The 26,975-nt window shown below is 41.7% G+C and overlaps 1 protein-coding gene across 1 annotated transcript in view; it reads left to right on the forward strand.

Moving 5' to 3' along the window:
* The first annotated feature begins 4,747 nt into the window (after window positions 1–4,747).
* Window positions 4,748–26,975, forward strand: part of BUB1B (BUB1 mitotic checkpoint serine/threonine kinase B) — a 30,718-nt gene continuing 8,490 nt past the window's right edge. Inside the window, exons 1-16 of the mRNA XM_086749095.1 lie at window positions 4,748–4,890; window positions 14,502–14,561; window positions 14,809–14,953; window positions 15,867–16,063; window positions 16,166–16,344; window positions 16,459–16,658; window positions 18,222–18,316; window positions 20,501–20,727; window positions 21,020–21,132; window positions 22,503–22,600; window positions 22,840–22,892; window positions 23,356–23,466; window positions 23,743–23,821; window positions 24,218–24,320; window positions 25,372–25,658; window positions 26,558–26,748. Coding sequence (XP_086605221.1) covers window positions 4,748–4,890; window positions 14,502–14,561; window positions 14,809–14,953; window positions 15,867–16,063; window positions 16,166–16,344; window positions 16,459–16,658; window positions 18,222–18,316; window positions 20,501–20,727; window positions 21,020–21,132; window positions 22,503–22,600; window positions 22,840–22,892; window positions 23,356–23,466; window positions 23,743–23,821; window positions 24,218–24,320; window positions 25,372–25,658; window positions 26,558–26,748 — 2,281 coding nt within the window. The remainder of the gene's footprint in view (window positions 4,891–14,501; window positions 14,562–14,808; window positions 14,954–15,866; window positions 16,064–16,165; window positions 16,345–16,458; window positions 16,659–18,221; window positions 18,317–20,500; window positions 20,728–21,019; window positions 21,133–22,502; window positions 22,601–22,839; window positions 22,893–23,355; window positions 23,467–23,742; window positions 23,822–24,217; window positions 24,321–25,371; window positions 25,659–26,557; window positions 26,749–26,975) is intronic.

Consider the following 26,975-nt stretch of genomic DNA (forward strand, 5'->3'; position numbering starts at 1 on the left):
CTAAGATGAATGACCACGCAGGGCACAATTCTAAGGAATTTGGTCCACCTTTAGTATAACCCTGGCTTAACAGCAATTGTCAACAAATCTGCACGTGGAAAAATAGCAGTTTCAGCGTGAGAATGGTAGATTTGGATTTGAGATTACAGATGGAAACTGAAGGGAGACTGAAATGCATTGCAGAGATGACACAGCTGCCAAGTGAGATGATGCTCATGACATTTTTGAGCTCTGAGGACCTGGAGTAACACACCTAAGAAGTGGACATTTCATTTTCATTCTTAGCCTCTACAGAGAAAGGAAGCAACGTCCCTTCTTACCTGCCAGGGAAAACTGTAAAGCTGAATTGAAATCAGCAGACACAAGCAAGGAATTTGAAAAATCAAGTAAAATACAGACATTTTACCTTTAGGAAGTAACAGAAACAAACAAAAAAATTCCCAGGTGTCTGAAAACTTATTCCTGCTAGCCGAAATTCTGTCCCTATTTAGAACTGAATAACCTCACAGATTTCATCAAGTCTTCATTGGCACAGCTGACAGCAAGTGCATCCTTTTGCCTTTTTTGCCTCAAGAGAAAAAAGGCTTTGGTACATGGCTAATCAGAGCACAGAGGACACTTCTTGTTTAGTTTTGAAGGGATGGAAGATAACTGGAGATCTGTTCTCTTTGTATGTAGGAAAGCAAAACTACCCAGCATTTGTCTGAAGCAATAATGAACCCTGATCTCTTCAATCACACAATCCAGAGAAAATTATTCTTGATCTTAAAGAACAACTTCCAAATGATAAACAGTCAACTGTAGAAGGCCTGGTTTAACCTGATTTACCTTGTATATACAATATCTTTAATCTCTGAGAGGAATTCTTTTTCCTTTAAAAAAGCCAAATTAATTTTATTCTGGTTTGTACGATTTATTTTTTCATTAGTTGGTTACTAAGTCCTCATAAAAGTAAAACTGACCTGAGCAGACCTGTAAATGGAAACTTAAAGAAATGGGATCAGCTCCATCACGTGGACTTTAAGCAAATTATGGCCTTTACTTTTTATAAATACATATTTTATCCAATAAATAAAAACAAAATAGTCCACCAAACAGATGATTTGGAACTATAATAAAAACTGAGGCTGCAGAAATGACCTGTGGAGAGCAGTGACCCAGCAGTAATACTTAGAAAGAAATTGTCTTTTGGAGAGTACAGTCCCATCTTTTGCTCCTAAAAGAGGGAATGATCCAAAAGACAGTAGTGTTTACAGCAGCAAAGGCAGTGGCTGAAGCAGAATCAAAACAAGCACAAAGATCTGGTGGGGGTGGAAGATCTGCATTCCTCAATCAAAATTGTCTGTTCTCTCCATATGTGCAAGAATTTTTCCTCCTAAAGCCTCCTCCCAATGCCTCTTTCCCCTGTTTGTGGCTCAACATAGACAAATTTTACATTACAAAATCAGAAAATCACGTAAACTCACTGACTTGCATTCAAGATTTCACAAGATTTCCTTCCCTACCATCTGACTAGATAAGAAATGTTCTACACTTGTGTGTATATATGATTAAAAAAACCTGATTCAACTCAGACTTGGAGGACTGTCCTACAAGACAGTCACTGTTGTAGAAAGTCAGGATTTTAATAAAATTTAAGCATTTGTTACTAGGTCCAGCTTAGGGTTATTGCTCTCATCTCTGTTAGCTGGACGTGTTGCAGCACACATACGGCTCTGTATCTGAGCCAGAACACAAGAACAGAATGAAAACCAGTCCCAGTTATCAAAAAGGATACATATTCTCAGAAATCTTATTCAGGGCAATATTCAACAACAGATGATTGCCACACAATTCTATAGTTTTATAAACACATGCAGACCGTAACATCTTGATACAGAAGTTCTACTTATAAGAACAACAACAATCATCATGTGAAAGTCCTACAGACAAATGGAGGTGGATCAAAACTCTGATTTAAGTAACAATCTTAGAACAAGAGGATTTAGTGTTTGGTCTAAACATCTTATATATTAACGTGTTGTACCTTGTACAGCTGCTCAAGATCTCTGCTTTCATTCCTTATCTTTTCCTCTTCAAACATTAAGATAAACAGTCTGTTCTCAAGCTTGGAAACTGGTTATTATAATATGGGTTAGTTCTCTCTGAAACTCCACGAGATGAAGGTCTTGAGGTACTCCTGTAACAAAACAAACAAAAGATGTGTTAAAGTAGCTGTGACGAATGATAGAGATTGCAGTTCTGTTTTTCACCTTGATGTTGTGTAAATCGAGATACACACTTGTACAGTAAGTCTTAATGGAATAGCTGAAAAATTTAAGAGACTGTATTATGCCTGATGTTTTGCTTGGATTTCTACATCTTTATGCATACATTATGTATTTTATTGTAGGATAAGCGTGTTAACTGTTCAGGTATAGAAGTAACAGACTTATTGGGTGGATATAAGGCCATATAACCCTTTTAGGTATGTCATTAATTTCGTGCCCATGTAGTGAATAAGCAATCGCCCATCAACAACATGAGAGTTTGCCTTTAATATAGGCACATTTTCTCAAAAAACACTCTGAACAACCCAAATATCAGGCTGTGATTATCCTTTGTGTTTACTCCACATACTTGCACTCACAACAGGACTCCTGCCTTTTACTGATATCATGCGAATTATATGGAATATCTAAACAGTGAAAGGTGATGATCACATTTTGTTTGCGAAGTTTAATAACTTACAGGTGTCACAAATGCTTTCAGAGTCTGAGTTATTAAGGTCAATTGTGAAGAAAAAAAAAACCACTTTTTACTCATTAAATACTCAATTTGCTTTATGATATTTTTTTTTTTTAGTGATCAGCTTTTCAATAGTAGCAGGGAGCTAATCTATATTACCTACAGGAAATTTATGTTCATGTCTAAGGCAATTTTTTTTTTCAGCTGCCTCATATTTCAGGTTTTGCAGATACAGGAGGGGGCAAGACATCTGTACATTTAAGCCCCTGAAGATAAAGGATTTCATGAAGATCTCAACTTTCACTTAAAGAGAGGTAAACAACTAGTCCTAACTATTTCCATTAGCCTAGAGGAACACTCAGTGCTGAAGAACAACTTGAAGCTAGTGTGGGGAGCTGTAAAGCACTTTAGCCATCTTACCAGGTGGCTGACTCTGAGGACATGCCCATACCGTGTAAATAAGGGCAGAGCATACAGATTTGGTCTTTCACCACATGTTTGTGTTCAGGCACAGTATAGCAACATTACTGCAGCCGGCTGGGCTAATTAGTTCTGACCCCAATGCTACAGGAGAGAAGGCGATTACTGGGGCTGAGCGTCACACGAACACAGCAATGCTGTCTCTGAGGCCTGAGCTGGTACCTCTGCACACCCTCTCCTGGTGTGGCCACAGAGGTCCTGGAGCCAGTGCGGGCTCTCAAACGCCGCACTGTATTTGACGGAGATACCTGAAAAGTGACGTTTTCTCTGACAACAAAGCCCAGCTAAAGGCTAGTTGCGTGCCGAAAGGAGTGCTCCCCTCGGAGAAAATAACAGAATTATTTTGTTTTTTCTGGCAGAGAAATAACCTGCACAAATCAGCAGATCCCGGCCGTTAGCAGAGCCACGTCGAGGTCAGATGAGCACCAGAGCTGAGCAGGGAAACGATGAGAACACACGCGAGCAAGAACGGGAGGGCGCAGGAATCTCCCTTGCGCTGACAGCCGCCTTTCAGACGAGGTTAATTACAAAAATCAATTACGTAACTCGACCCCCCTGAAACGGTCGGCACGCGCCCCCGGCGGCAAGCCCTCAATTCCCATGATGCGCCGGTGCGGCAGGGCGGGCTCGGGGCGGAACCAATCGGGCGGGGCGTGGTGAAGGGGGTCGGCCAATGGGGAAGGGGGGCCGGCGGCGGTTGGCGTTTGAATTTTGAAGGGGGCTGAGGCAGGGCTGCCGTTAACGGCGCGCGGCTCGTGCGGTTGTGGCGGACCCCTACTGCTTGGGTGCGTGTGGCTGCGGGGCTTTGGCGGAGTGGTGAGGGCTGAGGGCTGAGGGCAGCGGGAAGCCTTTCCTTTTCCCTCCGGCCGCTGCCTGGAGAGCGCGGGGCCCCCTCTGAGGGAAGAGGGGCGGGGGGCGGCCCGGGGAGGAACCGCCATTCCGCAGCCGCGTGGCAAACGGCCGCTTCTCTCGCTCGGTGCGAGCGGGGACCCCGCTCGCTTGCAGGCAGCGGGGGAGAGGTTTGGGGTGCTGCCGAGGCTCCTCTCGGCCGGGGTTCGCCGCTCGCCAGCCTCGGAGCGGGTGGTGATCTCGGGGGAAGGAAGGGAGCACGCAGGTGGGGAGGGAAACGGCTTCGTAGAATTATTTGGGTTGGAGGGGACCTTTAAAGCCCATCCAGTCCAACCCCCCTGGAAGGAGCAGGGACCTCTCCAGCCAGGTTGGAGAGGTTGCTCAGAGCTCCGTCTAACCTGGTTCTTACCCTTTCCTGCTAAAGTCACCTGCCCGAGATTCCTGATTATAAGTGAAATAAGTAAAGAAGTGCTTAGCTCTTTTTACATATAATTCCCATGGAGAGGAATTAAACGCCCAATTCCCTCTAAAAGTTGGGGACCTAAACGGTGTGCTTACGGCTACACACACAGTGTGTGGTGGATGGATCGGCTGGTGAAAGCCGGGTCTGTCAGGTTTCACGTCAGTATCCTGCATAATGAATCAATTTCTTGTTTTTGTTGTTAACGCAGAATTTAAAGGAGAGGCTGTCATGTCACAGGACTGCAACGATGAGTGGGAGCTGAGCAAAGAGAATGTGCAGCCCCTGCGGCAGGGGCGTATCATGTCCACCTTGCAGGAAGCACTGGCTCAGCAGGAGACTTCCACCCACACGGCTGTTCAACTCAAAAAACAGTGAGCAATGTTTTGACACCTTCTTTCCACTTATCTTCTTGCCTCCTCATCAATTCTTTCATATCTTGTTTATCTGTACTAATCTCATGGGCATTAGAAAAAGCATAAAAGAACAGAAGCTTAGTAACTGATACCTATGCTACTATCACACTTCAGGTGTTCAGGACTATGTGCTGTGAGTGCTGTACAGCATGAACTACTATTTTTAGGTTTGCAATGGAGCATTTAAACAGCAAACACTAGGGAGATCTGGTTATGCTTTTAAATGTACTCATTAAGAAAAATACATATAGGTTATAACAGGAGAGCTTTTTTGTCTTTCCTACCATGATCTGTTGAAGCATGGTATTTCTTAAGAGATAAATACTTCCTACTATCAAAATGTAGGTACAATACAGGTATCTCTGTATGTCCTCTCCGGATTGCAAAGGCACCTGAGTGGCAGAGTCAGCTTGGGTTTGATGTGTCTTGCATACAGTATCCCACAGATGTGACTGTATGGCTTCAAGGGGCATCTTGTGTCCCAAACCCAGTTATATTTCTATTGTCTGATCCTCAAGTTTGCACGCCCTGTGAAGGCCAAGCTGGCTTTGTGAAGAGTCTGTAGTTGTGTCTTACTGTTGTCCTGGTTCTGGCTAGAATAGAGCTAATTTTCACCTGAGCTGGGAGAGGAACTGGAGCTGTGGCTGGGGGACACAGCTGGGACAGGTTACTAATCAGCCAGCAGGTGAGATAGTTCACCCAAATTAGCCAAAGGGCTGTTCCATCCCACCTGACAGCATGCTGAGAATCTAAAACCAGGAGGGTGCTGGGGGGAGCCTCCTGCTACTTGGAGAAGGAAGCTGGGCATCAGGATTCACTGTAAGCTATTGACGTGCGGAAAGCAGACTCCACAATCTGTAAGATTGTAAAGTAGGTATGTTTATTCGGCGCCGGGCAGCACGGGGGGTAGTCCCGCCAAAATCGTGCGCACCTGGCATGGCAATTCACTTTGAATTTTATACAACCAAGTGTTACATATGCATGAAGTTAAAAAAACACGCCTATACATATGCATGAGCTATCCCCGCTCCGTATTAAAATTAGTTCCAAGAGGTCATTTAGGTATTACAATTAGTTCCAAGAGGTCATTTGTCCAGTTTTAGCTGGCTCCTGAAGGAGGCCCCTTGGTTCTTATCAGGACTGTCCTTGTGTGGGAGGTGCAGGACTTCTCGCAGGAGACCCCTTGGTTCTTATCAGGACTGTCCTTGTGTGGGAGGTGCAGGACTTCTCGCGGGAGACCCCTTGGTTCTTATCAGGACTGTCCTTGTGCGGGAGGTGCAGGACTTCTCACTTCAGATAAAGAGTTCAAAGCACAAAGCAAGACCCCTCGGTTGGGAAATACAAGACTTCCCCCCTCGGGTAGTTTTTACAATAGCTAGTTAGCAAAGCATCAAACGCTATTTGTATTAGCATGCACAGCAATAATCAATAAATGCCATATCTATTAAAGTTTCCTTAGCCCCTCTTCTCATTCCCCCCTTTTCTAGAGAATTAGTAAATTCTTTTACTATACCTAATTCTGGCACAATGTTTATTTATTTTGCACTTTCTCAAAGTATTGGTTAGACTCAAGCCTCTGTCGTAATTGGTTTTTCTTCCAATTACTATAAGAATTTCCCGTGCTCTGGAAACACCAGAAGCCACACCGAACTGTTATAAAAAGGATTATGAAGAAAGGTATAATTATAATTGTTACAAAAAATAGTTGTTTCAGCCATGTTAAATTTGGTAGCCAGGAGGTTAACTTTTCCCATAAGTCAAACCCCCAGGAAATGTTGTCCCTGGTTATTTCATGAAAACTTTTAGTTTGTTCCCAGATTTTAGATAAGTCTTTTTCTATCCTTTTCTCCTGGTTTACATATGTACAACAATGTTCACCTATAGCAGTACATAATCCCCCTTGCTGGGCAAACAACATATCCAAACCCAGCCTATTCTGGAGGACCATTTTTTTCAGGGAAGAAGTCTCCTCTTGGAGGGCTTGAATTGCATCCCCTGTCGCAGTACCGAGACTTTCCATAGTAGCAGAAATATTTACTAAAGCCTTTTCTAACTCGCTCACTCCCAACCCTGGAATAAGCCATCGTATAAAACTATGAAAGCCAGTGGGCTTGTCTATCAGAGGGTTGTTACCACGCTTCTGCCGAAAAAGTCTCATGTGTGTGTGTAAGAATTTTGGTGTGTTAAGGTCAGGTTCCGTGTAACCGTAATGTTAGGTATTATGATCCCTATAGTACATCGGCCAGCCCAATTATATGGTAAGATTTTATATCCTGTATGTCCACAAATCCAGTACCAACCACGTGGGGCAGGGAATCCCATCAGTTTGATTTTTTTATTCATGTGGGCTTGGTCTTTTGTCCATAAGTATTTAGCTCCTGCCCACTGAAGATAGTTGGTACAATTGGGATATTGTCCTACGAATGTCTTCCCCTTACATCTTGGATCAGCGCTGTTTTCCCCCGCAAGTGGTGCGGCAGTTTTTAAATTGCACTCTTGAATGCACGGTACACCTTGGGTTTCGTCCCATAAATTTAAGTTTATCTGCCAATTAAGATCTTCCTGTTTTATCTCTGCATATGCCTCGGGAGACATGCCTAGGAAAGCCTTGAGACCTTTAGGGAAGACCATGGCCGTTACAGGGTGTCCACTCCCCATGTTTTTCGGCAGATGCGAGCATAACCAACAGTCAGACCAATTCATGACTTTAGCAACTTTTTCATGGAGCTGCAGAAATGTGTTACTTTCCCATGCCCTGACTTTACTTGTCAGGATAACGACTAGCGTCGTGATAATATAAGTTTTTGAGGCTGTACTTGTGTGACCCTCCATGTAGACTTCGGTGCTCTTTTTACCCTGGTGTGGTGTATCCAGGCACTCTGTTCTCTGATCTTGATTGCTGTGAAGGAGGTGAGGAGTACCTGATACGGTCCTTCCCACTGTGGTTCCAGGGTTTTTTCTGCAAGAGACTTTACATATACATAATCTCCAGGTTGTATATCATGTACAGGTTCATCTAGACCTCTTCCCCGGGTCCCAATTACGTGCTTTCTAATTTTATTGAGCTGTTTGCTCAATGCCACCATGTAGGAAGTCATAATTTCATCCCCAATTTGCATAGATATCCCTTTTTGTATTCCATAGGGTCGTCCATACAAAATTTCAAAGGGGCTCAGTCCTTCCCTCCCCCTTGGTCTTGTTAAAAGGGCTAAAGGGAGAGACTGAGGCCATGTCAGGTTTGCTTCTTGTCCCAATTTCACAATTTGCTGTTTGATTAAGTGGTTCATTTTCTCCACTTGGCCACTCGACTGAGGGCGATACGGGGTATGAAGTTGCCAATCTATACCTAAATGGTGGCTGATTTGTTGCACTATTTTTGAGACAAAATGTGGTCCTCTGTCTGAGGATATGGTTGCCGGAACCCCAAAACGTGGTATTATCTCTTGTACCAACACTTTAGTTACCTCCCGAGCCTTGGCTGTCCTAGTTGGGAACGCTTCTGGCCAACCTGAAAAGGTATCAGTTAATACCAGCAAATAGCGATACCCCCCTTTTCTTGGAAGTTCTGTAAAATCAACCTGCCATTGTTGTCCAGGCCCATTGCCCTTCCCGATCTGGCCCATTTCTGGTTTGGGAGTATTTTTTTGGATTAGTCTGGAGGCAAAGGTCACACTGTTGAGTCACCTGTCTCACTGTGGTATATAAGTTTCTAGCCACGATTTCCCTTATCAAATGTTTATACAGAGCCTCTGTTCCCCAATGCCTTTTTCTATGTTCCTCCCGTATCAAGTGCCACAGTAAACAAGAGGGAATAATTAGTCTTCCCTGTGGGGTATAAGCCCACCCCTCTTCATTATGTGACCCTTCTAAGTCTGTAATAAGTTTCTGATCTTCTTTGGTATATTTTGGCTTACCTTGTAGGGAGATTTGCCTATCAGGAATTAGAGCCCCTTCTATTTTTACCTTCGTTTTGGCCACTTGTTTTGCCTCTCTGTCCGCCAGTTCATTCCCTTTTTCCAAATCTGAGCTTACTTTCTGGTGTGCCTTAATATGCATAATTGCCACTTTCTCAGGGAGTTGGACACCTTCTAGTAGCTTCAGAATTTCTTCTGCATGTTTGATATTTTTCCCTTGAGAGTTCAATAAGCCTCTTTCTTTCCAAATTGCTCCATGTGCGTGCACAACTCCGAAGGCATATTTTGAGTCCGTGTAAATGTTCACAGTTTTGCCCTGGGCCAACTCCAGGGCTTGGGTTAGGGCAATTATTTCTGCCTTCTGTGCGGAGGTGTTCATGGGCAAAGGCCCTGATTCTATTACCTCTTGACTGGTGGTGATGGCGTATCCTGCATATCGATTGCCATTCAAGGCATAGCTGCTCCCATCTGTGAACCAGTTTTCCCCATTTTTTATGGGGCTATCCTTCAGGTCTGGGCGGCTTGCGTATGTTGCTTCGATGGTTTCCAAACAGTCATGACGCACTGGTTCTCCTGTGTTCCCACTGAGAAAAGAAGCTGGGTTGACAATGTTAGTGACCACGATTTCCACATCATCCTGTTCCACTATCACAGCTTGATATCGCAGGAATCTTTGTGGAGAGAGCCAGTGCCCACCCTTTGCTTCCAATACTGCTGACACTGCATGGGACACAAAAACAGTCATTTTCTGACCCAGAGTAAACTTTCGGGCTTCTTGTATGTTCAGTATCACAGCTGCAACCGCCCATAGGCATCCAGGCCAGCCCTTTGCAGTCGCGTCTAACTGCTTAGAGAGGTAGGCAACTGCCCGTCGATGCGGACCCAGATCCTGTACCAGTATTCCTAGGGCAATGCCCTGCTTTTCATGAGAGAAAAGAAGAAATGGCTTACTCACATCTGGGAGTCCTAAGGCTGGGGCTGACATCAGAGCCTTTTTCAGTCGCTCAAAAGCTTGTTCAGCCTCCTTATTCCATTCAAGGTGTTTCTGCTCAGTCGCTGTCAGCGCATACAGTGGTTTAACAAGCAGTCCATAATTGTAAATCCATAATCGACACCACCCTGTCATTCCCAGAAAGGTCCGCAACTCCTTTACTGTCTGGGGTTTCTGAGTTTGGCATATCACCTCTTTGTGGGCCTGCCCCAAAGTTCTCTGCCCCACACTAATTTCATAGCCCAAATAATTCACTTTACGCTGCATTACCTGGGCCTTCTTCTTGGACACCCGGTATCCTTGGAGTCCTAAGAAGTTTAACAGACTCACCGTCCATGCCATACAGTCTTCCTCTGTCCTGGCGGCGATCAGGATATCATCCACATACTGCAACAATTTTCCTTTCTCAGACGGGGTTTCCCAGGATTCCAGGTCTTTCGCAAGCTGATTGCCAAAAATGGTAGGACTATTCTTAAATCCTTGCGGCAACACCGTCCAAGTGAGCTGGGTCTTCCGACCACTCTTAGGATTTTCCCATTCGAACGCAAACAATTTTTGACTGGCTTCGTGGAGAGGGAGGCAAAAGAAAGCATCCTTCAAATCTAAGACAGTAAACCAAATTAGATCAGGTGTTAACGCAGTCAGCAGGGTATATGGATTCGCCACTACTGGGTAGAGGTCTTCAGTTACCTTATTCACTGCCCGTAAGTCTTGGACCACCCTATATGACCCATCGGGTTTCCGAACAGGTAATATAGGGGTATTGAATTCAGAATTTTGACCGGTGGAGCATTTTTCGCTCTTCCCGGTACGTCGGTAGCCCATACCCCCAGGTACACTTGATCTAGGATTTCCTCGTTAATTTTTCCTTCTGAGGGAAGACTGGTTAAGGTTAGACTCAATATTTGAACGTATTGTTGATCTTTTACCTCCAGAGTAATTTCTCCTTTTTCAAATGTGATTTTTGCTCCCAATTGTTCCAACAAATCTCTTCCCAAAAGTGCTTTTGGGGAGTTGGGCATATATAAAAACTTGTGAATGCCCCATTGTTTTCCCAATTTGTATTTTAGAGGCTTACAAAAATATGCCTTTTCACTTTGGCCGGTCGCCCCTTTTATCATAACATAATCATTCCCCAGGGGCATCAAGGCTTGATTCAAAACAGAGTATGTTGCCCCTGTATCTATTAAGAATTCTACTTTTTCTTGTTTTTCCCCTAGCTTAATTATAACCAGTGGATCCGCTAGGGTAGATCCCCCAGGTTCCCGTCAGTCTTTCCCTACGTGGGCTATTGTTCTTCCTGTGTGAGCCCTTTGGCCCCCTTTCTTATTCTTTGGGCATTCCCTCTTCCAGTGACCAAAATTCTTACAGAAAGCACACTGATTTTTACCCACAAGAGGCAGGTTCCATTTAATCCCTTTTTCCCTTTCTAAACACTCTCCATGCTTCATCCAGCAGCACTTCTAAATTCCTGCTTTCTGTGGGGCGTAACTTCTGAAGTTTGCGTCTTATATCTCCTGTGGATTGACCCAAGAATAGGGAGATTAATTGTTGTATTCCTACCTCTGACCCAGGATCCAGCGGTGTGCTACGGCGCATCACGTCCCTCAATCGATCCAGGAATTCAGATGGGGACTCGGAAGGGCTCTGTCTGATTGCATACAAAGCTGACCAATTTATAACATCGTCCCACCATCCGGTCCCACCGCCTCCCGGAGAGGTGCTTGAAAAACTGTTGGAGCGGATTTCTTCCTAGTACGGGAAGATACGGGACTGTCCGGGGGAGTCAAAGCTCTGTCCGAGTCCGCATCCTGTTCCTGTGGTCGAGGGGGAGGCTTAAACAAATCAGTTAAATCTTGTTCTGGCGCCTGATGAATCTTACTTGCCTTAGTACATCTTTGTCTGATACTACATGCCGAACAACACCGCCTCAGTTTACCTCTGAGCTCCTTGTTTTCTCGCTCAAGCGCGAGTACCATAGGGTCCTGTGGGGGCACCATTCCACAGCCCCTTTGCCATTCCGGGTGGTTTCGGAGGGTGAAAAACATATCTGCATACGAAACCTCATCCCATTTTCTTTCTCTTCTTAAAAACAACATTAGTTGTAAAAGGGTGTTATAATCTATTGACCCATCAGACGGCCACTTAGCCTCACCTTCTAGCTTGTACAACGGCCACCATTGATTGCAATATTTGATAAGGGTCTTTTTACTTTTCGTACTTCCAGTCCCAGCAATATCTTCCCAGTGAGCAAGTATGAAACCCAGAGGACTTTTGTTTATTATTCCTCTACTCTGACCCCCTCCCATATTTATTGATTTATTATTTATCCTTCTTTTGTACACAAACACAGCCCTTTCTTTCTTATCCCAGTCTAAATTTTACACTTAGGATGCTCGGAATTTCAGCCAACCTTTACCCACAACTTTTCACCACAACCCTTACACTCTAGAACAAAATATAGGTTTACGAGAGTTACCGTGGTGTAAAGGACACTATTCAGGACCGTCAGGGTCCCACCACAAGGGAACAAAGTAATCTACAATGACAGAACACAATAAACTACTACCGCGGTTACAAACACACACTTTGGATCCAATTCAATCTTTGCACACAAACAATACAATTTACATAGACTCACAGTGTTCACACTCTCGTGAACGTCCACACACTCATAGTGGTCACACAATCATACAAGAAACTTGGGAAAGAGGAAAGTCCCCTTGCTTTCTAGCCCACCTCAGAAGACTCTGGGTGGCTAGGGGCGGCTGGACAGACCTCGTGCCACACACACAGTCACAGCTTTGCTGGGATTCCCGAGACTCACGCTTTCACAACACAGGCATTTACACCATAGAAGGTCCTGCACGCAACATAGAATTTTTACCATGCAACATAGATCACACACACACAAGAATCCTTCACGCAGACACTATGGTTCAGCAAGTCCAAATCAGTAGCCAACACAAAATGCCTTATTACAAGAACCAAAAATCGATACCAGCAAAACACAGACTAATTTGATCTACTCCCAGGATCACTAGTGGTCACTCTATCGGTCAGTGAGTCCCCAACTGGAGCCCCAAACCAACCTGGGTACCCACCCAAAGGGGACTATGCTGCACGCCAGACGTCTCTGCGCGATTTACCAGCTGCCCCGGCCACGCGTACGACTTACAGGCCCCTACCATTAAACATACCGTTTGGTCCGCGGCTTCAGGAGGTTGTTGTCTGCTCCTGCGGTGAGCGGCTGGCAGCGGAGGCTCCTCCGAGGAAAGTGCTCGGGGCGCGCCTAGGAGAGTCCGCTCCGCAGTCGATCCCGCAGCCAAGCAGAGAGCCTCCTGGCTGGCTCGCCAAACTGACGTGCGGAAAGCAGACTCCACAATCTGTAAGATTGTAAAGTAGGTATGTTTATTCGGCGCCGGGCAGCACGGGGGGTAGTCCCGCCAAAATCGTGCGCACCTGGCATGGCAATTCACTTTGAATTTTATACAACCAAGTGTTACATATGCATGAAGTTAAAAAAACACGCCTATACATATGCATGAGCTATCCCCGCTCCGTATTAAAATTAGTTCCAAGAGGTCATTTAGGTATTACAATTAGTTCCAAGAGGTCATTTGTCCAGTTTTAGCTGGCTCCTGAAGGAGGCCCCTTGGTTCTTATCAGGACTGTCCTTGTGTGGGAGGTGCAGGACTTCTCGCAGGAGACCCCTTGGTTCTTATCAGGACTGTCCTTGTGTGGGAGGTGCAGGACTTCTCGCGGGAGACCCCTTGGTTCTTATCAGGACTGTCCTTGTGCGGGAGGTGCAGGACTTCTCACTTCAGATAAAGAGTTCAAAGCACAAAGCAAGACCCCTCGGTTGGGAAATACAAGACTTCCCCCCTCGGGTAGTTTTTACAATAGCTAGTTAGCAAAGCATCAAACGCTATTTGTATTAGCATGCACAGCAATAATCAATAAATGCCATATCTATTAAAGTTTCCTTAGCCCCTCTTCTCACTATTGTACTGTAAATTACGTGCTTCAGTATTTTCTGTTCTTAGTTTTGTTTGTTTGTTTTCAATCTGTTTTGTCTTCTTTTGTTATTCTCTTCAACTTTTTTTTTTTATCTCAACCCATGAGTTTTTCTGCCTTTTCTCTACCAATTTTCTTCCCTGTGCCACTGGAGGGTGGAGGAGGTGAGCGAGAGGCTGTGTAGCTTGGTCCTGAGCAGGGCTAAGCTACAACTGTGTTGTCAGAATTGGAAGCACTGGTGCTTGTCATGCTGAACCATCTAGGTGATTTCATGTGAAGTCAGCAGGGTCTGTGAAAACCTGCCCAGTACTTTCTGAACCAGTGCTTATCAGCTGGATCTGGTTTTTTGTTTTGTTTTGTTTTTTTTTTTTTCTCTCCACATGGAAAGCTGTGGAATTGTCTTATGCTGGGGTCTGCAAGAGATTTTGTGCAACTTGACTCATTATGTTTGTGAGGTGTTATGGCTGAGCAGAGCCTTCCAAGAACAAGGGACTGCCTGGGGAGCTCTACAGGGTTGAGGTAGAGCTGCTGCTAAACACAGGCTAATGTTCTTGTCTGTCACGGTGGTTTTCTTTCTTGACCTGGTGCCTGAGGGTGAAGTCATCATCTCGGGATAGAATGATGCATGGTGGATTTTTTTTTTTAAGGGAGTTTGAATCGGAAATCAGATTTTACTCTGGAGATGATCCACTGGATGTCTGGGACCGGTAAGTTTCCTTTTATTTCAGAAGAAAGAATAGAAACATCAGATATCCTTGTAAAAGCACGGGAAAAATATTCTAATTTAATAAGAAACTCGTTAAAAGATACATTCTGTAACAGTTTTTTGAATAATATGTTGTGTTTCAGTACTATGCCTGTTTTTTTTTTTTCTAAATCTCCTTATGTTGTACAGAAACAGAAGCCTTGTATCAGATTCAGAACTGACTTCCTATGAATATATTCCATCTCTAGGTACATCAAGTGGACAGAGCAAACTTTCCCCCAAGGTGGAAAGGAGGGTAATCTCGCAGCAATTTTGGAAAGGGCAGTGAAAGCACTCAATGAACAGCAGCGATACTACAAAGATCCTCGCTTTCTTAATCTCTGGCTCAAGTTTGTGAGTGTTTTGTGAATATGTCTTGGGTGCTGCTTTTTCTTGGTACTTATCATGTTATTTGCACACAGTTAAGCTGATTTTTGTAACAACAGAGTCAAAGAATAAGTTGTACAACTAATGCAATACTGGAAGTATCTCTCTGTAAGTGTCTTTCTTACTGTTGAATTCCACTTCTCATTTCCAATAGGATCTTCAGACCTTTTTAAGGATCATTCGGTTTGCCAGTTGCAAACACCATAAGTTTTTTTTGTTTTGTAAAACACAGTTTGAATGCATAGAGCTTGATTGTTCATTTAAGGAGAAAAGGAAAGTGATTTAAAGATATATTTTAGTTGCTGTGTCTGTCCTACCAGTTATTTTAACTTCTAACTCTCTTGTATCCACATCCTATGTTTAAGGAAAATCAAGCTGAGTGTGTTCTGGTCTTGCCCTGTCTCTCGGTTGCTATAGTTTTTATTGTTCTCCTCTTCTTAAGCTTTTCTCCAGGTTTAGCTTCCTGAGCTGATTTGCCAGTTCCAAAACTGATAAGAAATATGTTGTACTTTACCTGAAGCTACAATAACTATTCTCAGGAGTACTAATATGACATGGTTCAATCATTGAATTATCTCAGACTGGGGAAAAAAAAAAAACAAACACCTAAGAAATGACTGACTTCGAAGATATAGGCTAGAATTAATGGAATGGTAATATTGACAAATATATACATGCAATCAGAGATTTTTCTTATTATTCATCTTTTCTTAAATTCCTTTCTTTTGCCCTGTGTGCTGTGACATGATACAATTATAGCTGCTCCTGTAAGACTTGTATTAAAATCAATGGGGTCTTGCAGGAGGCATCAAAATGCAGACATCAACTTGGAATCTTTTGTAGTCCAATGTGATTACTGAAATATTTTTGGTTGTTTCAGGGAAATTATTGTAACGAGCCCTTGGATCTGTACAGTTACCTCCATAGCCAGGAAATTGGCACAACACTGGCACTACTCTACATCACATGGGCAGAAGTACTTGAAGCTAGAGGGAGTTTTAAGAAAGCAGATCTGATATTCCAGGAAGGTCTTCAGCGCAAGGCTGAGCCTTTGGACAAACTCCAGTCCCATCACAGGTAAGCTTCCAGCTAAAGGGAAGAACTGAGGCTATTTTTATGTGCTTCGGAGGATACCTGGTACAGTGAGGTTTATATTGACTTCTCCAATATTTTTTTTAGACAGTTTCAGGCCCGTGTTTCTCGACAGACGCTACTGGGGCTTGAGGAAACTCCTGATGAAAAAGATACGGGTCTTCTGGGAGATCCAGAACCTCAGAGAAGCTCGCTGGCAGATCTAAAAGGCAGAGGGAAGAAAAAAGTGAGAGCCCCAATTAGTCGGGTAGGAGATGCACTTAAAGGTATGTTCAGTTGCTGAAACCACGTATTACTATTGTAAGAGTTACATCTTTGTGTTGTGGAATTTGCACTTGAGTATGATAAAGGTTAATTTGGGCAAATCTTTTTGTTTATAGCCACAAACCAGAACAGAAACTTCCAGACTCTAACTTCTCAGCAGCTTTCAAATAATCCGGGTTTTGCTGTGTTTGATGAAAATTCAGCTTCAGCTTCTGGACCTGAGATTCCTGTACTTACACCACAGCCATGGACAGCACCTCCAGTTCCAAGGGCCAAGGAGAATGAACTCAGTGCAGGACCTTGGAACTCTGGCAGGGTAAGGAGTCTCAAAATAGACTTCCTCAAAAAAGAGGAAGGTGTGCATAAGATGAGGACTTCTAATCCCTGAGACCAAGGTCATACTCTTTCTCCCTTGCCTGGGGTTTGTGTCTATTTGTAACTACAGATCTTCCCAGCCTCTTCATAAAGAGTCTCTCGCTATGCATAACCTATTCAAGCTTAGCAAACTGATCTTGCTAGAACAAATTTAAGAACTCTAAAGAGTTTTTAAAATAAATAAATTATAATTCTTGCTAACCAGAGAAATTAGTAGAGATGGCCTCCTGAACTGTTTGGAGGGCAGAAAAGGAATATAAGAGGGAAAACACTAGCCAAAGAAAGGGAGAGAAACCAGCCATTAGTTAATCCTGTAAGAAGGAAGAGCAAGAGTTACTTGTATCACAGAATACAACCTGAAGGAGGAACTTGTTGCCTCTCCTATGAAAATAAGGCATGTACAGCATTCTGCAAGTCTGTTTTGAAGTGCTTGTAAGGAAAACAGAAGACTGGAGATCAAAAGAATTGAGGAACTACTGTATCAATGGAATATTTATCCTCACAATAGGATGACAGAAAGTAGGTTACAATGGTTCAAACTAATGCTGGAGACATGAAAAGAAACATCTGTGCTACAGGTGTTTAAGCTGTTCCAGAGAAATTATCCAAGACGTTATCTGAAGGAAATTAATCCCATAAAATCAAGTTTCTTATGTCCTTAGATAACCTCCAGTGTTCCCCTGCTCTTTGTAGATTAGAGAGGGAGAATGGAAACTAGTAAATGGTAAAAAATATTTTAGACTTCTCAATATACAAGTCCTTATAAGCCTAGAAACAAAAACTAGGATGAGGGGAGGAAAGCAAATGGGCTGAAATTAATGGAAACTCCAGTAATAATTACTACCGGGTACAAAGCAATTTGATTAAGTGAATGAAAAAGTTCAGTAAATCACAGGCTTAATTTAGCTGAAAAGAATTAGGAGGAAGAATTAATGTAAAACTTCTTTTATCAGTTGCCTTGCTTTGAGGTGTCTAAGAGTCTAAGGCAATTTCTAATAGGCAGGTGAGAGCAGCATGTAGTCAGACTAAATTCGAACTGTCTTCGACCCCAGAAGCAGTTAAGGGTTTTTTTTTGAGTTTGAACAGCCTCTGAGAGGAAAACTGAGAAGTCTAGAGGTTCTTGGTGGACAGAAGAAGGACTACTGTCATAGAATTGTGACAGTCTTGGCTGAAAAATGAGGACTGTAGCATTTCTGGAAAACAAACAAGAGGAGCAACTGGAATATCCTGCTTGACCAGCATTCCCTCAATAACAGAAACTAGGTACTGATGAGGACATGCAGGAGGAGTGTCTTGCTTTTTTTAGGTGCTAGTGCTCAGCTGATGGTCTGTAACTGTTTATGTATCAGAATGGAATTAATCTTGGAAAAATCTGTTGGGTTTAATTTTTTTTAAGTGACTACCAATGAGCCAAATCCTTGGAAAAAGGAGATTCAGTATATAGAGGAATGTAGGGTCTAAACATGAATCCTTAAGCTGTTAACATTAACTTTTCCTTCCTCAGCGTCCTCGCAGCAATGCAAATCCTGGTATAGAAGTGCCCTACCCACTGCCCAGTTTCACCCCATATGTGGAAGAGTCAGCTCAGCAACCAGTCATGTGAGTCTTCAGTTTGAAATGGGGATTGCATTTGAAATTACCCAAACTGCTTCGTAAGATTCTGACTCATTTTGCCAAGTAGTCAAACCTCCAGATCTACAAGAATTTCAAAATCTGTCAGCCTGGAAGCTCTTATATTTCAGCTTGATGGCAGAGGCCTCAGTGGAGGATGCAAAGGACACAGGGAAGTGTTTGACTATTGCTGCTCGTTATGTGGGAGCCTGTATCATATATACACATGCTGGTTAGTTTAATAGCTTAACTCGATATGTTTACACAAAACCACAGTTACCTCTCTTAAGATGCTGTTTGCTATGAAAGCAGCCATTAATTAAGACAGCCTTATTGCTGTTTCCTTCTATTTTGGGACCTCTGTCCTCATTCTATCTGGAGTTTTATTCTGAAACAAGCTATCAAAGTTTCCATGACAACAGTGTTGCTTTGGTTATGGAGGAGTATGCTATTTTGCCTGAAATTACCTTTCTGCTTGTACTATGCTCACTGAAATACTGATATAAATCCCAGGAGATGGGGTTGCTCTGTTTTGTTAGAGCAGAGGAAAAAGCATTATTTTGCAAAGCTGCTTGCCTTTCTTTTTCTGTGACTAATGATGGCCAGACAATATATAGGCTGATTCCAAGAGAGAAGTGGAAAAGAATGTTTGATATTGCAGACAGCTTCCTCGGCTCTGAATTGCATATAATGAAAGAATGCTGAAAGGTGGCTAGCAGTATGGGTTTTTCCTGTGGGTGCAGTCACATGTGGACTGCAGAATAGCTCTGAGCATGGACATATCATAATTTAGTTTAAGAATATGTAAAAAAAAAAAAGTTTCTCTCTAAGATGTTAGATTATTTCAGTCAGTGATACCATAGATTTAAATCTCTTGACATGCTGGTCTCTCAGATGAAGACTTATTATTTCCAGAAGGCGGTATCTTTATATACCAGGGAAAAGGAAGGAATGGGTGGGAACTGAGCATTGTAATAAATTAGCTGTAAGCAACTTAAGTGCTTCAGCAGAGAGTTGGTATGTAGTTTTATAGTTGAAAGTTTAAAAGCAGATTTTTCTTTTTCTGCCTTTGAGTCCATTTCCTCATGATGCCATGATCATCAACCAAATCAAGCCTGAAAGTGTTGTGTTGAAACTGTGTAAGCATGGTGCAAATTATTGCATCAGTTGTCATCCAGAGATTTGGGTAGAAGGACCTTGTAGTGATCTTGGTAATAAGCCCCGACTCCCACAGAAAAGCTTTAAAAAAACCCCAATCATTAGGAGCACCTGTTTGCCTCATAATCTCCTAAATGGTTTTAGAATTGAGTCCATTCGCATGCAAAACAAATCAGATATCTTGGAACTGTGTGCTGTTTTTTCTTTTGAATTAACTATTTACCCAGACCACAGTTAATACATTTTTCAAGGTCAGTTGTTCAGGTCATATTTTATTCAGGCACAGATAATTGCTGGAGTCATCTGGATTCCCGGTGTCTGTGAAACTGTACAAATTCTGATTCCTTTCTCCTGCAATCAGCATGTAGCACCTTCTCTGAAAGCACTTTCAAGTGAAGAAATTGACTACTACTGACTTCTTTCACTGTATGGTGATGCGGTTTTGTTTGTTTTGGGTTTTTTTTTTTGTAATGGAGCACTTAATTTCTGTCACTTAGCATGCAAAACATTCTCCTTGAGCAAAATCCTCTCTTTTTGCATCTTTGGTCTTCCCTTTTTTCTTGATCTAAAATGCCAGGCTTAGTCTAGTCCAAGATCTTCCATTTTTAAGTCCTACTGATTTTTTTTTTAATTTTCTTTCATGGATAAACTGTTTTGTAGGATGATTAGGGACTCTTCACCAGTGTGGTCACATGAATTTATGGAGCTAAAGCGAGCCCAGATCCTGCTCCAGAATGCACAGTAATTCAGAGTATCATAAGAATTTTGTTTGCTATTGACTGGGCCTTATTAACACTTTGTTTTGGGGATTTTTTTTGATTACACCACTCTGGTATGCTTCCATTTTATGTGCTATCATTCCATTTTTCTTTTTTTTTTTCTATCGGCAGAACAGAATGTCTTTAGACTATTCTACAGCTAGTTTCTGAAATTGCCTATTTTTCTCTCCTATGCTTGCTTTTGTGTTACATTGAAGTATATATAATGAAAGTAATAACTGCATGTTTTTTTCAGGACTCCCTGCAAAATTGAACCCGGCATAAGTCGTGTTTTAAGTGCTCGCAAACCTGAGAAAGAGGATGATCCATTACAGCGAGTGCAAAATCATCAGCAGGATACTCAAGACAAGAAAGAGGTGGCGATGTACTGTAAAGATAAAGTTTATGCTGGAGTTGAAGAATTTTCTTTGGAAGAAATCCGAGCTGAAATCTACAGAAAGAAAGCAAAAAAGAAAACCGAAGGTATGCTTCAAAATGGGATGGCATAAGACTTTGAGATGGAATAATAAAACTGTACTTACTTCTTAGCAGCATATAGCTGTTTGTTATTGCAGTTGCTTTTCTTTTTCTACTGGAATAGTTACTTAACTGCTCTGAGGTATAAAGGGAGGAACATATCTGAGAGCTTTACACATAAGCCGGGAAACAGGGGAAAGAATACCAGAGGTTTTAGCCCCCTTTAAAAATAACTTAGGCTTTAGCTACAGATTGCATGTGAAATATGCATTGTGCCTTATAAGCTTTTCTTCCTTAGAGGAGATGCAGGCCATAGCACAGAAGAAGGAAGAAATACAAAGGAAAATTGAGGAGCTGGAGAAGAAATTAAAGAAGAAAGAAGATAAAAAGCAGCAACAACCATATGAACAGGTATTGTCCTCATTTAACTGTTATTTTACAAATAGCTACTATTTTAAATAAAAGTACCAAAGGATGAACAATATCCAATATGCTTCTCTTTGGTAAATACTTTTTAAACCTTTTTTGAAAGGATACTTCAGTCTATTGTACTCGTATCACCCAGTAAATGAATGCTCAGAGAAATGTTTATTTTCTTCTCCCCTACTTGTCACCAAGCCATATTCTTTCACTATAGGAGTGTAAATGAAAGACTTCAAGTTTTGTAGTATTGATTTGCAAGTAATGTTAAGTTATTTAATAATCAGATAAGCTACATTATGTGAAGGTATAAACTTTTAAATTTTTTAAAGGTATGCCAAATGCTTAAGGGCAAATTGCTCTTTCTTAAGCTCTATTCATGTGCAGTTTCCTTTTAATTAGAGAATTTGTAGTGCAAAAGACAGAAGCAGCGGGAACTAGGGAAAGAAGTGAAGGGTTGCAAATTGGTGTGGGTAGCCCTGGCAGGCAACTAAGCACCATGCATGTGCTTGCTCACTCCCCCTCAGTGGGATAAGGGAGAGAACTGAAAGGGTAAAAGTGAGAACTCTCACTGAGATAAGGCCAGTTCAATAGGTAAACTAAAAGCTGTGCATGTAAGCAAAGCAAAATAAGAAATTAATTCACCACTTCCCATTGGCAGCCAGATGTTTAGCCATTTCCAGGAAAACAGAGCTTCATGTATAAGGGTTACTTGGGAAGACAAATGTCATAAATCTGAACGTCTGCCCCTTCCTCCAGATTTTATTGCTGAATATGATGTAATATGGTATGGAATATCTTTTGGTCAGTTTGGGTCAGCTGTCCAAACTGCTAGGTACTGTTTAAACCCCAGTCTTCTTATAGGTTGTAAATAACAAGTCAGAGTTAATTATTTTAATGCTTTTCCTTTTCCCAGCTTCATCAGATGGGCTAATAAAGTATGTTCTCTTTCTTTCCCCTCTCCTTCCCCATTTCCAAAACAATGTCTTGGTACTAAATATTTTAAATAATGAAATATAAAGTGTTGTGAACTTGATATAAGCTATGCAAGTGCTTACATGTGTCTTCAATAGTTGTGGTATAACTAAAATCTCCTGTGAAAGTTCTATACAGTTGCAAAGAGTAAAAGTATGCATTTTAACTACACTAAGCAATAAGAATGGACTTTTTTCATGCAAGTAAACTAAGTACAAATAAAAATGGCTAATGACAAATATTAATTAGGGACATCGTTTAGTGGTGGACTTAGCAGAGTTAGATTAACAGTTAGACTCGATCTTAAAAGGTGTCTTCCAACCTAAGTGATTCTAGGATTCTATTCCATCAGGGCTAGAAACAAAAATATGATTTTGTTCCTACAGCCGACAGAGATTGCAGAAGCTTCACCACCTTTGGGACTGCAAGGATTTACTTTTTCCAGTGCAACAGAAGTTGGGGAGAAGCAGCCTCAGTTGCAAGGGTAAGATAGGACTTTCTTTGGCAGCAATGAGAATTAGTTAGGAGTAATGTGGATCACTAACAACCTGTTTGTGCAGGCAGAATAGAATCTACCACTAGGCATCAACCTGTAACCAGGATCTGTAATCTGTCTTTATATATTTTTGATTATTTGTCTGAGGGATTTTAACTTCTTACACTAAGTTAACTTTTATTTTACACACTTCACAAAATGTCAGAAAGCTTGTATCTTTTTCACAGTGAATCCCAGGTCTCTGAAGATACTGAACAACATAAACCATCTTGTTCTGAGGGTAAGTATTTAGATTTTTTTACCCTTAAAGAGAAGGCCATGGTGAAGGGAAGTGTTCTTTTATGTGAATAGCATGAGTGCAACAAACTAAAAACAAAAGTCTAGGTGGATTAGAGGAATGAAAATGACTACAAGTTGGTGTCGAGTGCCTTTAACTCCATTCCATGAAAGACCAAGCATCTGAGGTCTGAGAACTGTCACTATTTGAAAGAACTTCCAAGCAGAAAAGCTTTTTTTTCTTTTAATAGCTGAAGAGGTTTCTTCACACTTACATATGTAGTCTTACTAAATTCTGTAAAGGAGTTTAACGCTAAGATTGATACTATATCTTAAGTCCTTCTTTTTCCTCAGAGGATTTGGTAGGGGAATGCAGTCAGAAATTAATGTTCAGTTTTTTTGTTGGGAAGGATGCATGCTGAAGAAATTTACTTTTGACTGAAATCGACTACTGTTACTGTTGACAGAGGTTATCCAGTCTCTTGGTGTATGCCCAGACACCAAAAGGGGAAGTGTGTTTTCAAACTCTGAGGATGAACAGGAGGAACAGAGGGGTGAGGTCAGCCTTGGAAAAAAAGGTACAAATTCTGAGGTGTATTCTGAAAAGAGCGAGCTAACTAACATAATATGGGGGTAAAAGTGTGGTTGAAGGTCCCTTCCAACTCTAACTATTCTATGATTCTATGACAAAACCAAGCCTTTTTAATAGGTTTCTTTAAATGTCAGTTCTGTAGCTTCTGCTAGGGCTGGTATTTGTAGGACTGTGTATTGAATGTTATAAATAGCACTGGATACACTGTTGTGGAAAACCTGTTGATATAATAGAGCCTCTTGGTTTTTCTTTACTGATGTAGATCTCCTTCCCCCACCGGATCCTGCTATGTCTTTCTCCATATTTGATGAATCCTCTACTTTGGCAAATCAGAATATAAGGTAGAATTATTCCAGACCTAGATCTCAGAGGGACGGAAAGTGAAGTGTCAAACCACTTCCTGTAGCAGCTGAAATACAGTACTGTTTCTTGTATGGATGTGGGGTGGGGTTTTGTTTTGTTTACATTTGTATCTTTTGTTTTATTTTGTTACTCTAGTTGGGGCATGCATGATGAGGAAATACTCTCCTGTTGTTCCACCTCAATCTAGAACTATTTGAGCTGCTATATAAACCTTCATCATTCTGGAGAGCTGTATATGTTGCAGTTTACTGGGAGTTCTGTAGTAGAAAGTGGTAGATTGAAAACATCAGTAAAGTTAAGATCTTGAGAGGAATTTCTGTTGGAGACTGGAAACTACACTAATAAATATTTAATGGAATGTAACTTTATCTTAGTTGTTCTGCAGATCATACCCAGAAAAGTGCCCGGCATCCTCTTGCTGTTCGTAAACCTTCAGATTCTCTAACTGCAAAGGAGAACGTACCACCAGAAGCCTGTGTAAGGAAACAGTGTACCCTGTAGCAGATTTCCTGTCAAGGAGGAACCAACATAGAATGTAGAATACTGTTGAACTGAGTGGGATTGGTTGGACTGACATGTGATGTGAGATAAGCAAGGATTCCAAACTTCTGTTTGGCATGGCTATACTTGAATTGGGTGGTGATAAGATTACACTGGAAACTTCATGTTTTTATTAGGCTTTAAGGTGGCCAGTAAGGAGTCTCCCAAATTTTAGGCAACTGGTTAGTGGCCAGGATTCCTCACTCTGAAACTTTAAAATTTTGTGTGATGAAGGGTTGCATTCTTAAGCACTGTTTTGTGTTCCACCCGCTTTCTTGCCATGCACCCAGACAAGCATCTCTGCTCCTCTGACCCTCAGTTGAAGTACCTTACACTTGACTCCCTTAAACTTTTATATCTTGTTTCCTAAGCTGTGTGTCTTTATGTGCAGATGTTTGTAAAGCTTTAAATGGAGATGGTGGTTGCTGTCTCACCAAAGGACTTAATTACTGCATGCTGCAATAGACCTTTAGACTGGTTGAGTGAGAGGATTTTTATTCTGAGCTGAGAAAGATTTTATGTACAGCTACACTATGAAATACTTAGGGTTAAGCACGGTAAGCATTGTGCTGATTTTGGTTCTAGAGTCAGTCTGAGTAACTGCGTAGTGCTTTACACGTTCTATGTGTCTTCAATGCCCAGAATTTTAGCAAACACTTTAATGTCCTTACAAGTGAACTGGAATGAATGCACTTCTGGGATGGTAGATACTAAGTAGCCTTTAACAGTTCACAGCAGCTCTGCAGCACTCTAGAGGGTAACAAAGCTACCCTTTCTAGCTGGAAAAATACACGCAGCTGTGTTACAGTTAGGGTTCAGTTACTCAATTTGAATGAGCAGTCTAATTAGAGTACATGAGATTGTCAGATTCATGTTGGAAGGTGGTGGGGTGGAAGAAAGAGGAGAAATATATGTTCAGCTTTTACATATTTTTTTTAATTTACATAAAATCTACAAGCTTCTCACTGTCTCTTCCTACTTTTTTCAGGATGAACTGAATGGAATTGAACCTTTGACTGAAGATGCAATTGTGACTGGCTCCTACAAGAACAAAACCCTTTGTGCCAACCCAGAAGACACGTGTGACTTTGTTAGGGCTGCCCACATGGCCTCAACGCCCTTTCATGGGGTGGTAGCTCAGAGGGTCCCAGCTCCTGCTTTTACACAGAGTGTCCTGAAGGAAGACTGTCCAGAATCTAAGAACACACCTCTGAATCAGGAAACACTGGTTTGTGAGGGAGCATACAACGAAGCTCTCAGTGTAAATAAACTGAGGTAATTAACAGCGAATAATCTTAAGCCCCTTTTCCTGTATGTCTTTGGTTGTGGTTTTACTACTCTATTTCTGAAGAGATCAGAATATACTGAAGACAGCCATTTCTCTAGCTCAGAGTCAGTTTTGGCTTGAGCAAATTTAAGAGGTAATGGCAAGCTCGCTTGGCTTTTCAGCATTATGGCTGTAGAAATTAACTCCAAGCTTTTTCTACAAAATAACATGCAAATAAATTCATAAACACATTCTGTCTTTAACTAGAGATTAAAAGTAGAATCATCAGTTTCTTTTATACTCATGCTTCTGTAGTTATTCTAGTATATAAAATGTATCTGGTGATTATGGCTTAGATTTCTTCTACAGAGGAGAAAAACTAGAGAGAATAAAAAACTGACAAACGACCTCCTGTTTCTTATTGTAAAGAAAAAAGCATCCATTGGGATTTTCTTAATTTAGAACTGAGTTTGATTTGCTAGCTGTTAGTATGTTAACATGTATACTGTGCTGAAGGTGTTTGTTTACTTGACAAGTTCCCTGGGAAACCATGCTGATAATAATTAGGAAGAGCAAGAGTTTTCTACCCAACCCTACACCGCTTTCAAAGCACTGTAGGCTTGAATTTTGGTAGCTGAGGGAGTAATAAACATCCAGTAAGGCTTCTGTTGTAGCAGTCATATTTAATGGAAGAAAAGATACAATTCATCTGTAGTCTAATATTCTGAGTATAAACAATCATTGAAGCTAAAATGAAGTTCTGACCTGTCAGTTTTCTGCTAAGGATGGGAAAGGACTTCTTTAGCATAAAGAAGTCTGGGAGTGCACAGTATCTTCTCATAGTCACTAGGCTGGTGTTATCTAGATACTATCTTCTGAAAATCTGAATAGTTGACTTTATTTACAGCCCGATCATGGAAGCAAGCCTGGAAGATACTCGTTCGTCGGGTGGTTCTGTCTCCTCAGGAACTTCTCTTTCCTCAGTTACACAAATATCTACTATTAAATACCTACCTATGCCTGAGAAACTGGAACTTGCTCAGAGCTTGCCTGCTGAAGTTGTTACTGATTCTGGAGGTGTCAGTGAAAACGTTACTGGTTAGTACTAAACTGCGTTTCACTCACAACAAATAACTTGCAGCTGACACTAAACTATGGTGCTTTTTCTGTATTTCCTTTATTCAACTCTGATCTCTGTGGATTTTCCACTGCTTTGACTTGTGACTAAACTTGTGTCTGCTTGTCAGAAGTAGCAGTGAAGCAGGCAGTATAGCATGCTCATCAGCATCCAAAAGATGTAAATATGAAGACGATGGAGAAGTTAT

The sequence above is a fragment of the Chlamydotis macqueenii genome, chromosome 5 (genome assembly GCF_036417535.1).
Source record: "Chlamydotis macqueenii isolate bChlMac1 chromosome 5, bChlMac1.mat, whole genome shotgun sequence".
NCBI lineage: Eukaryota > Metazoa > Chordata > Aves > Otidiformes > Otididae > Chlamydotis > Chlamydotis macqueenii.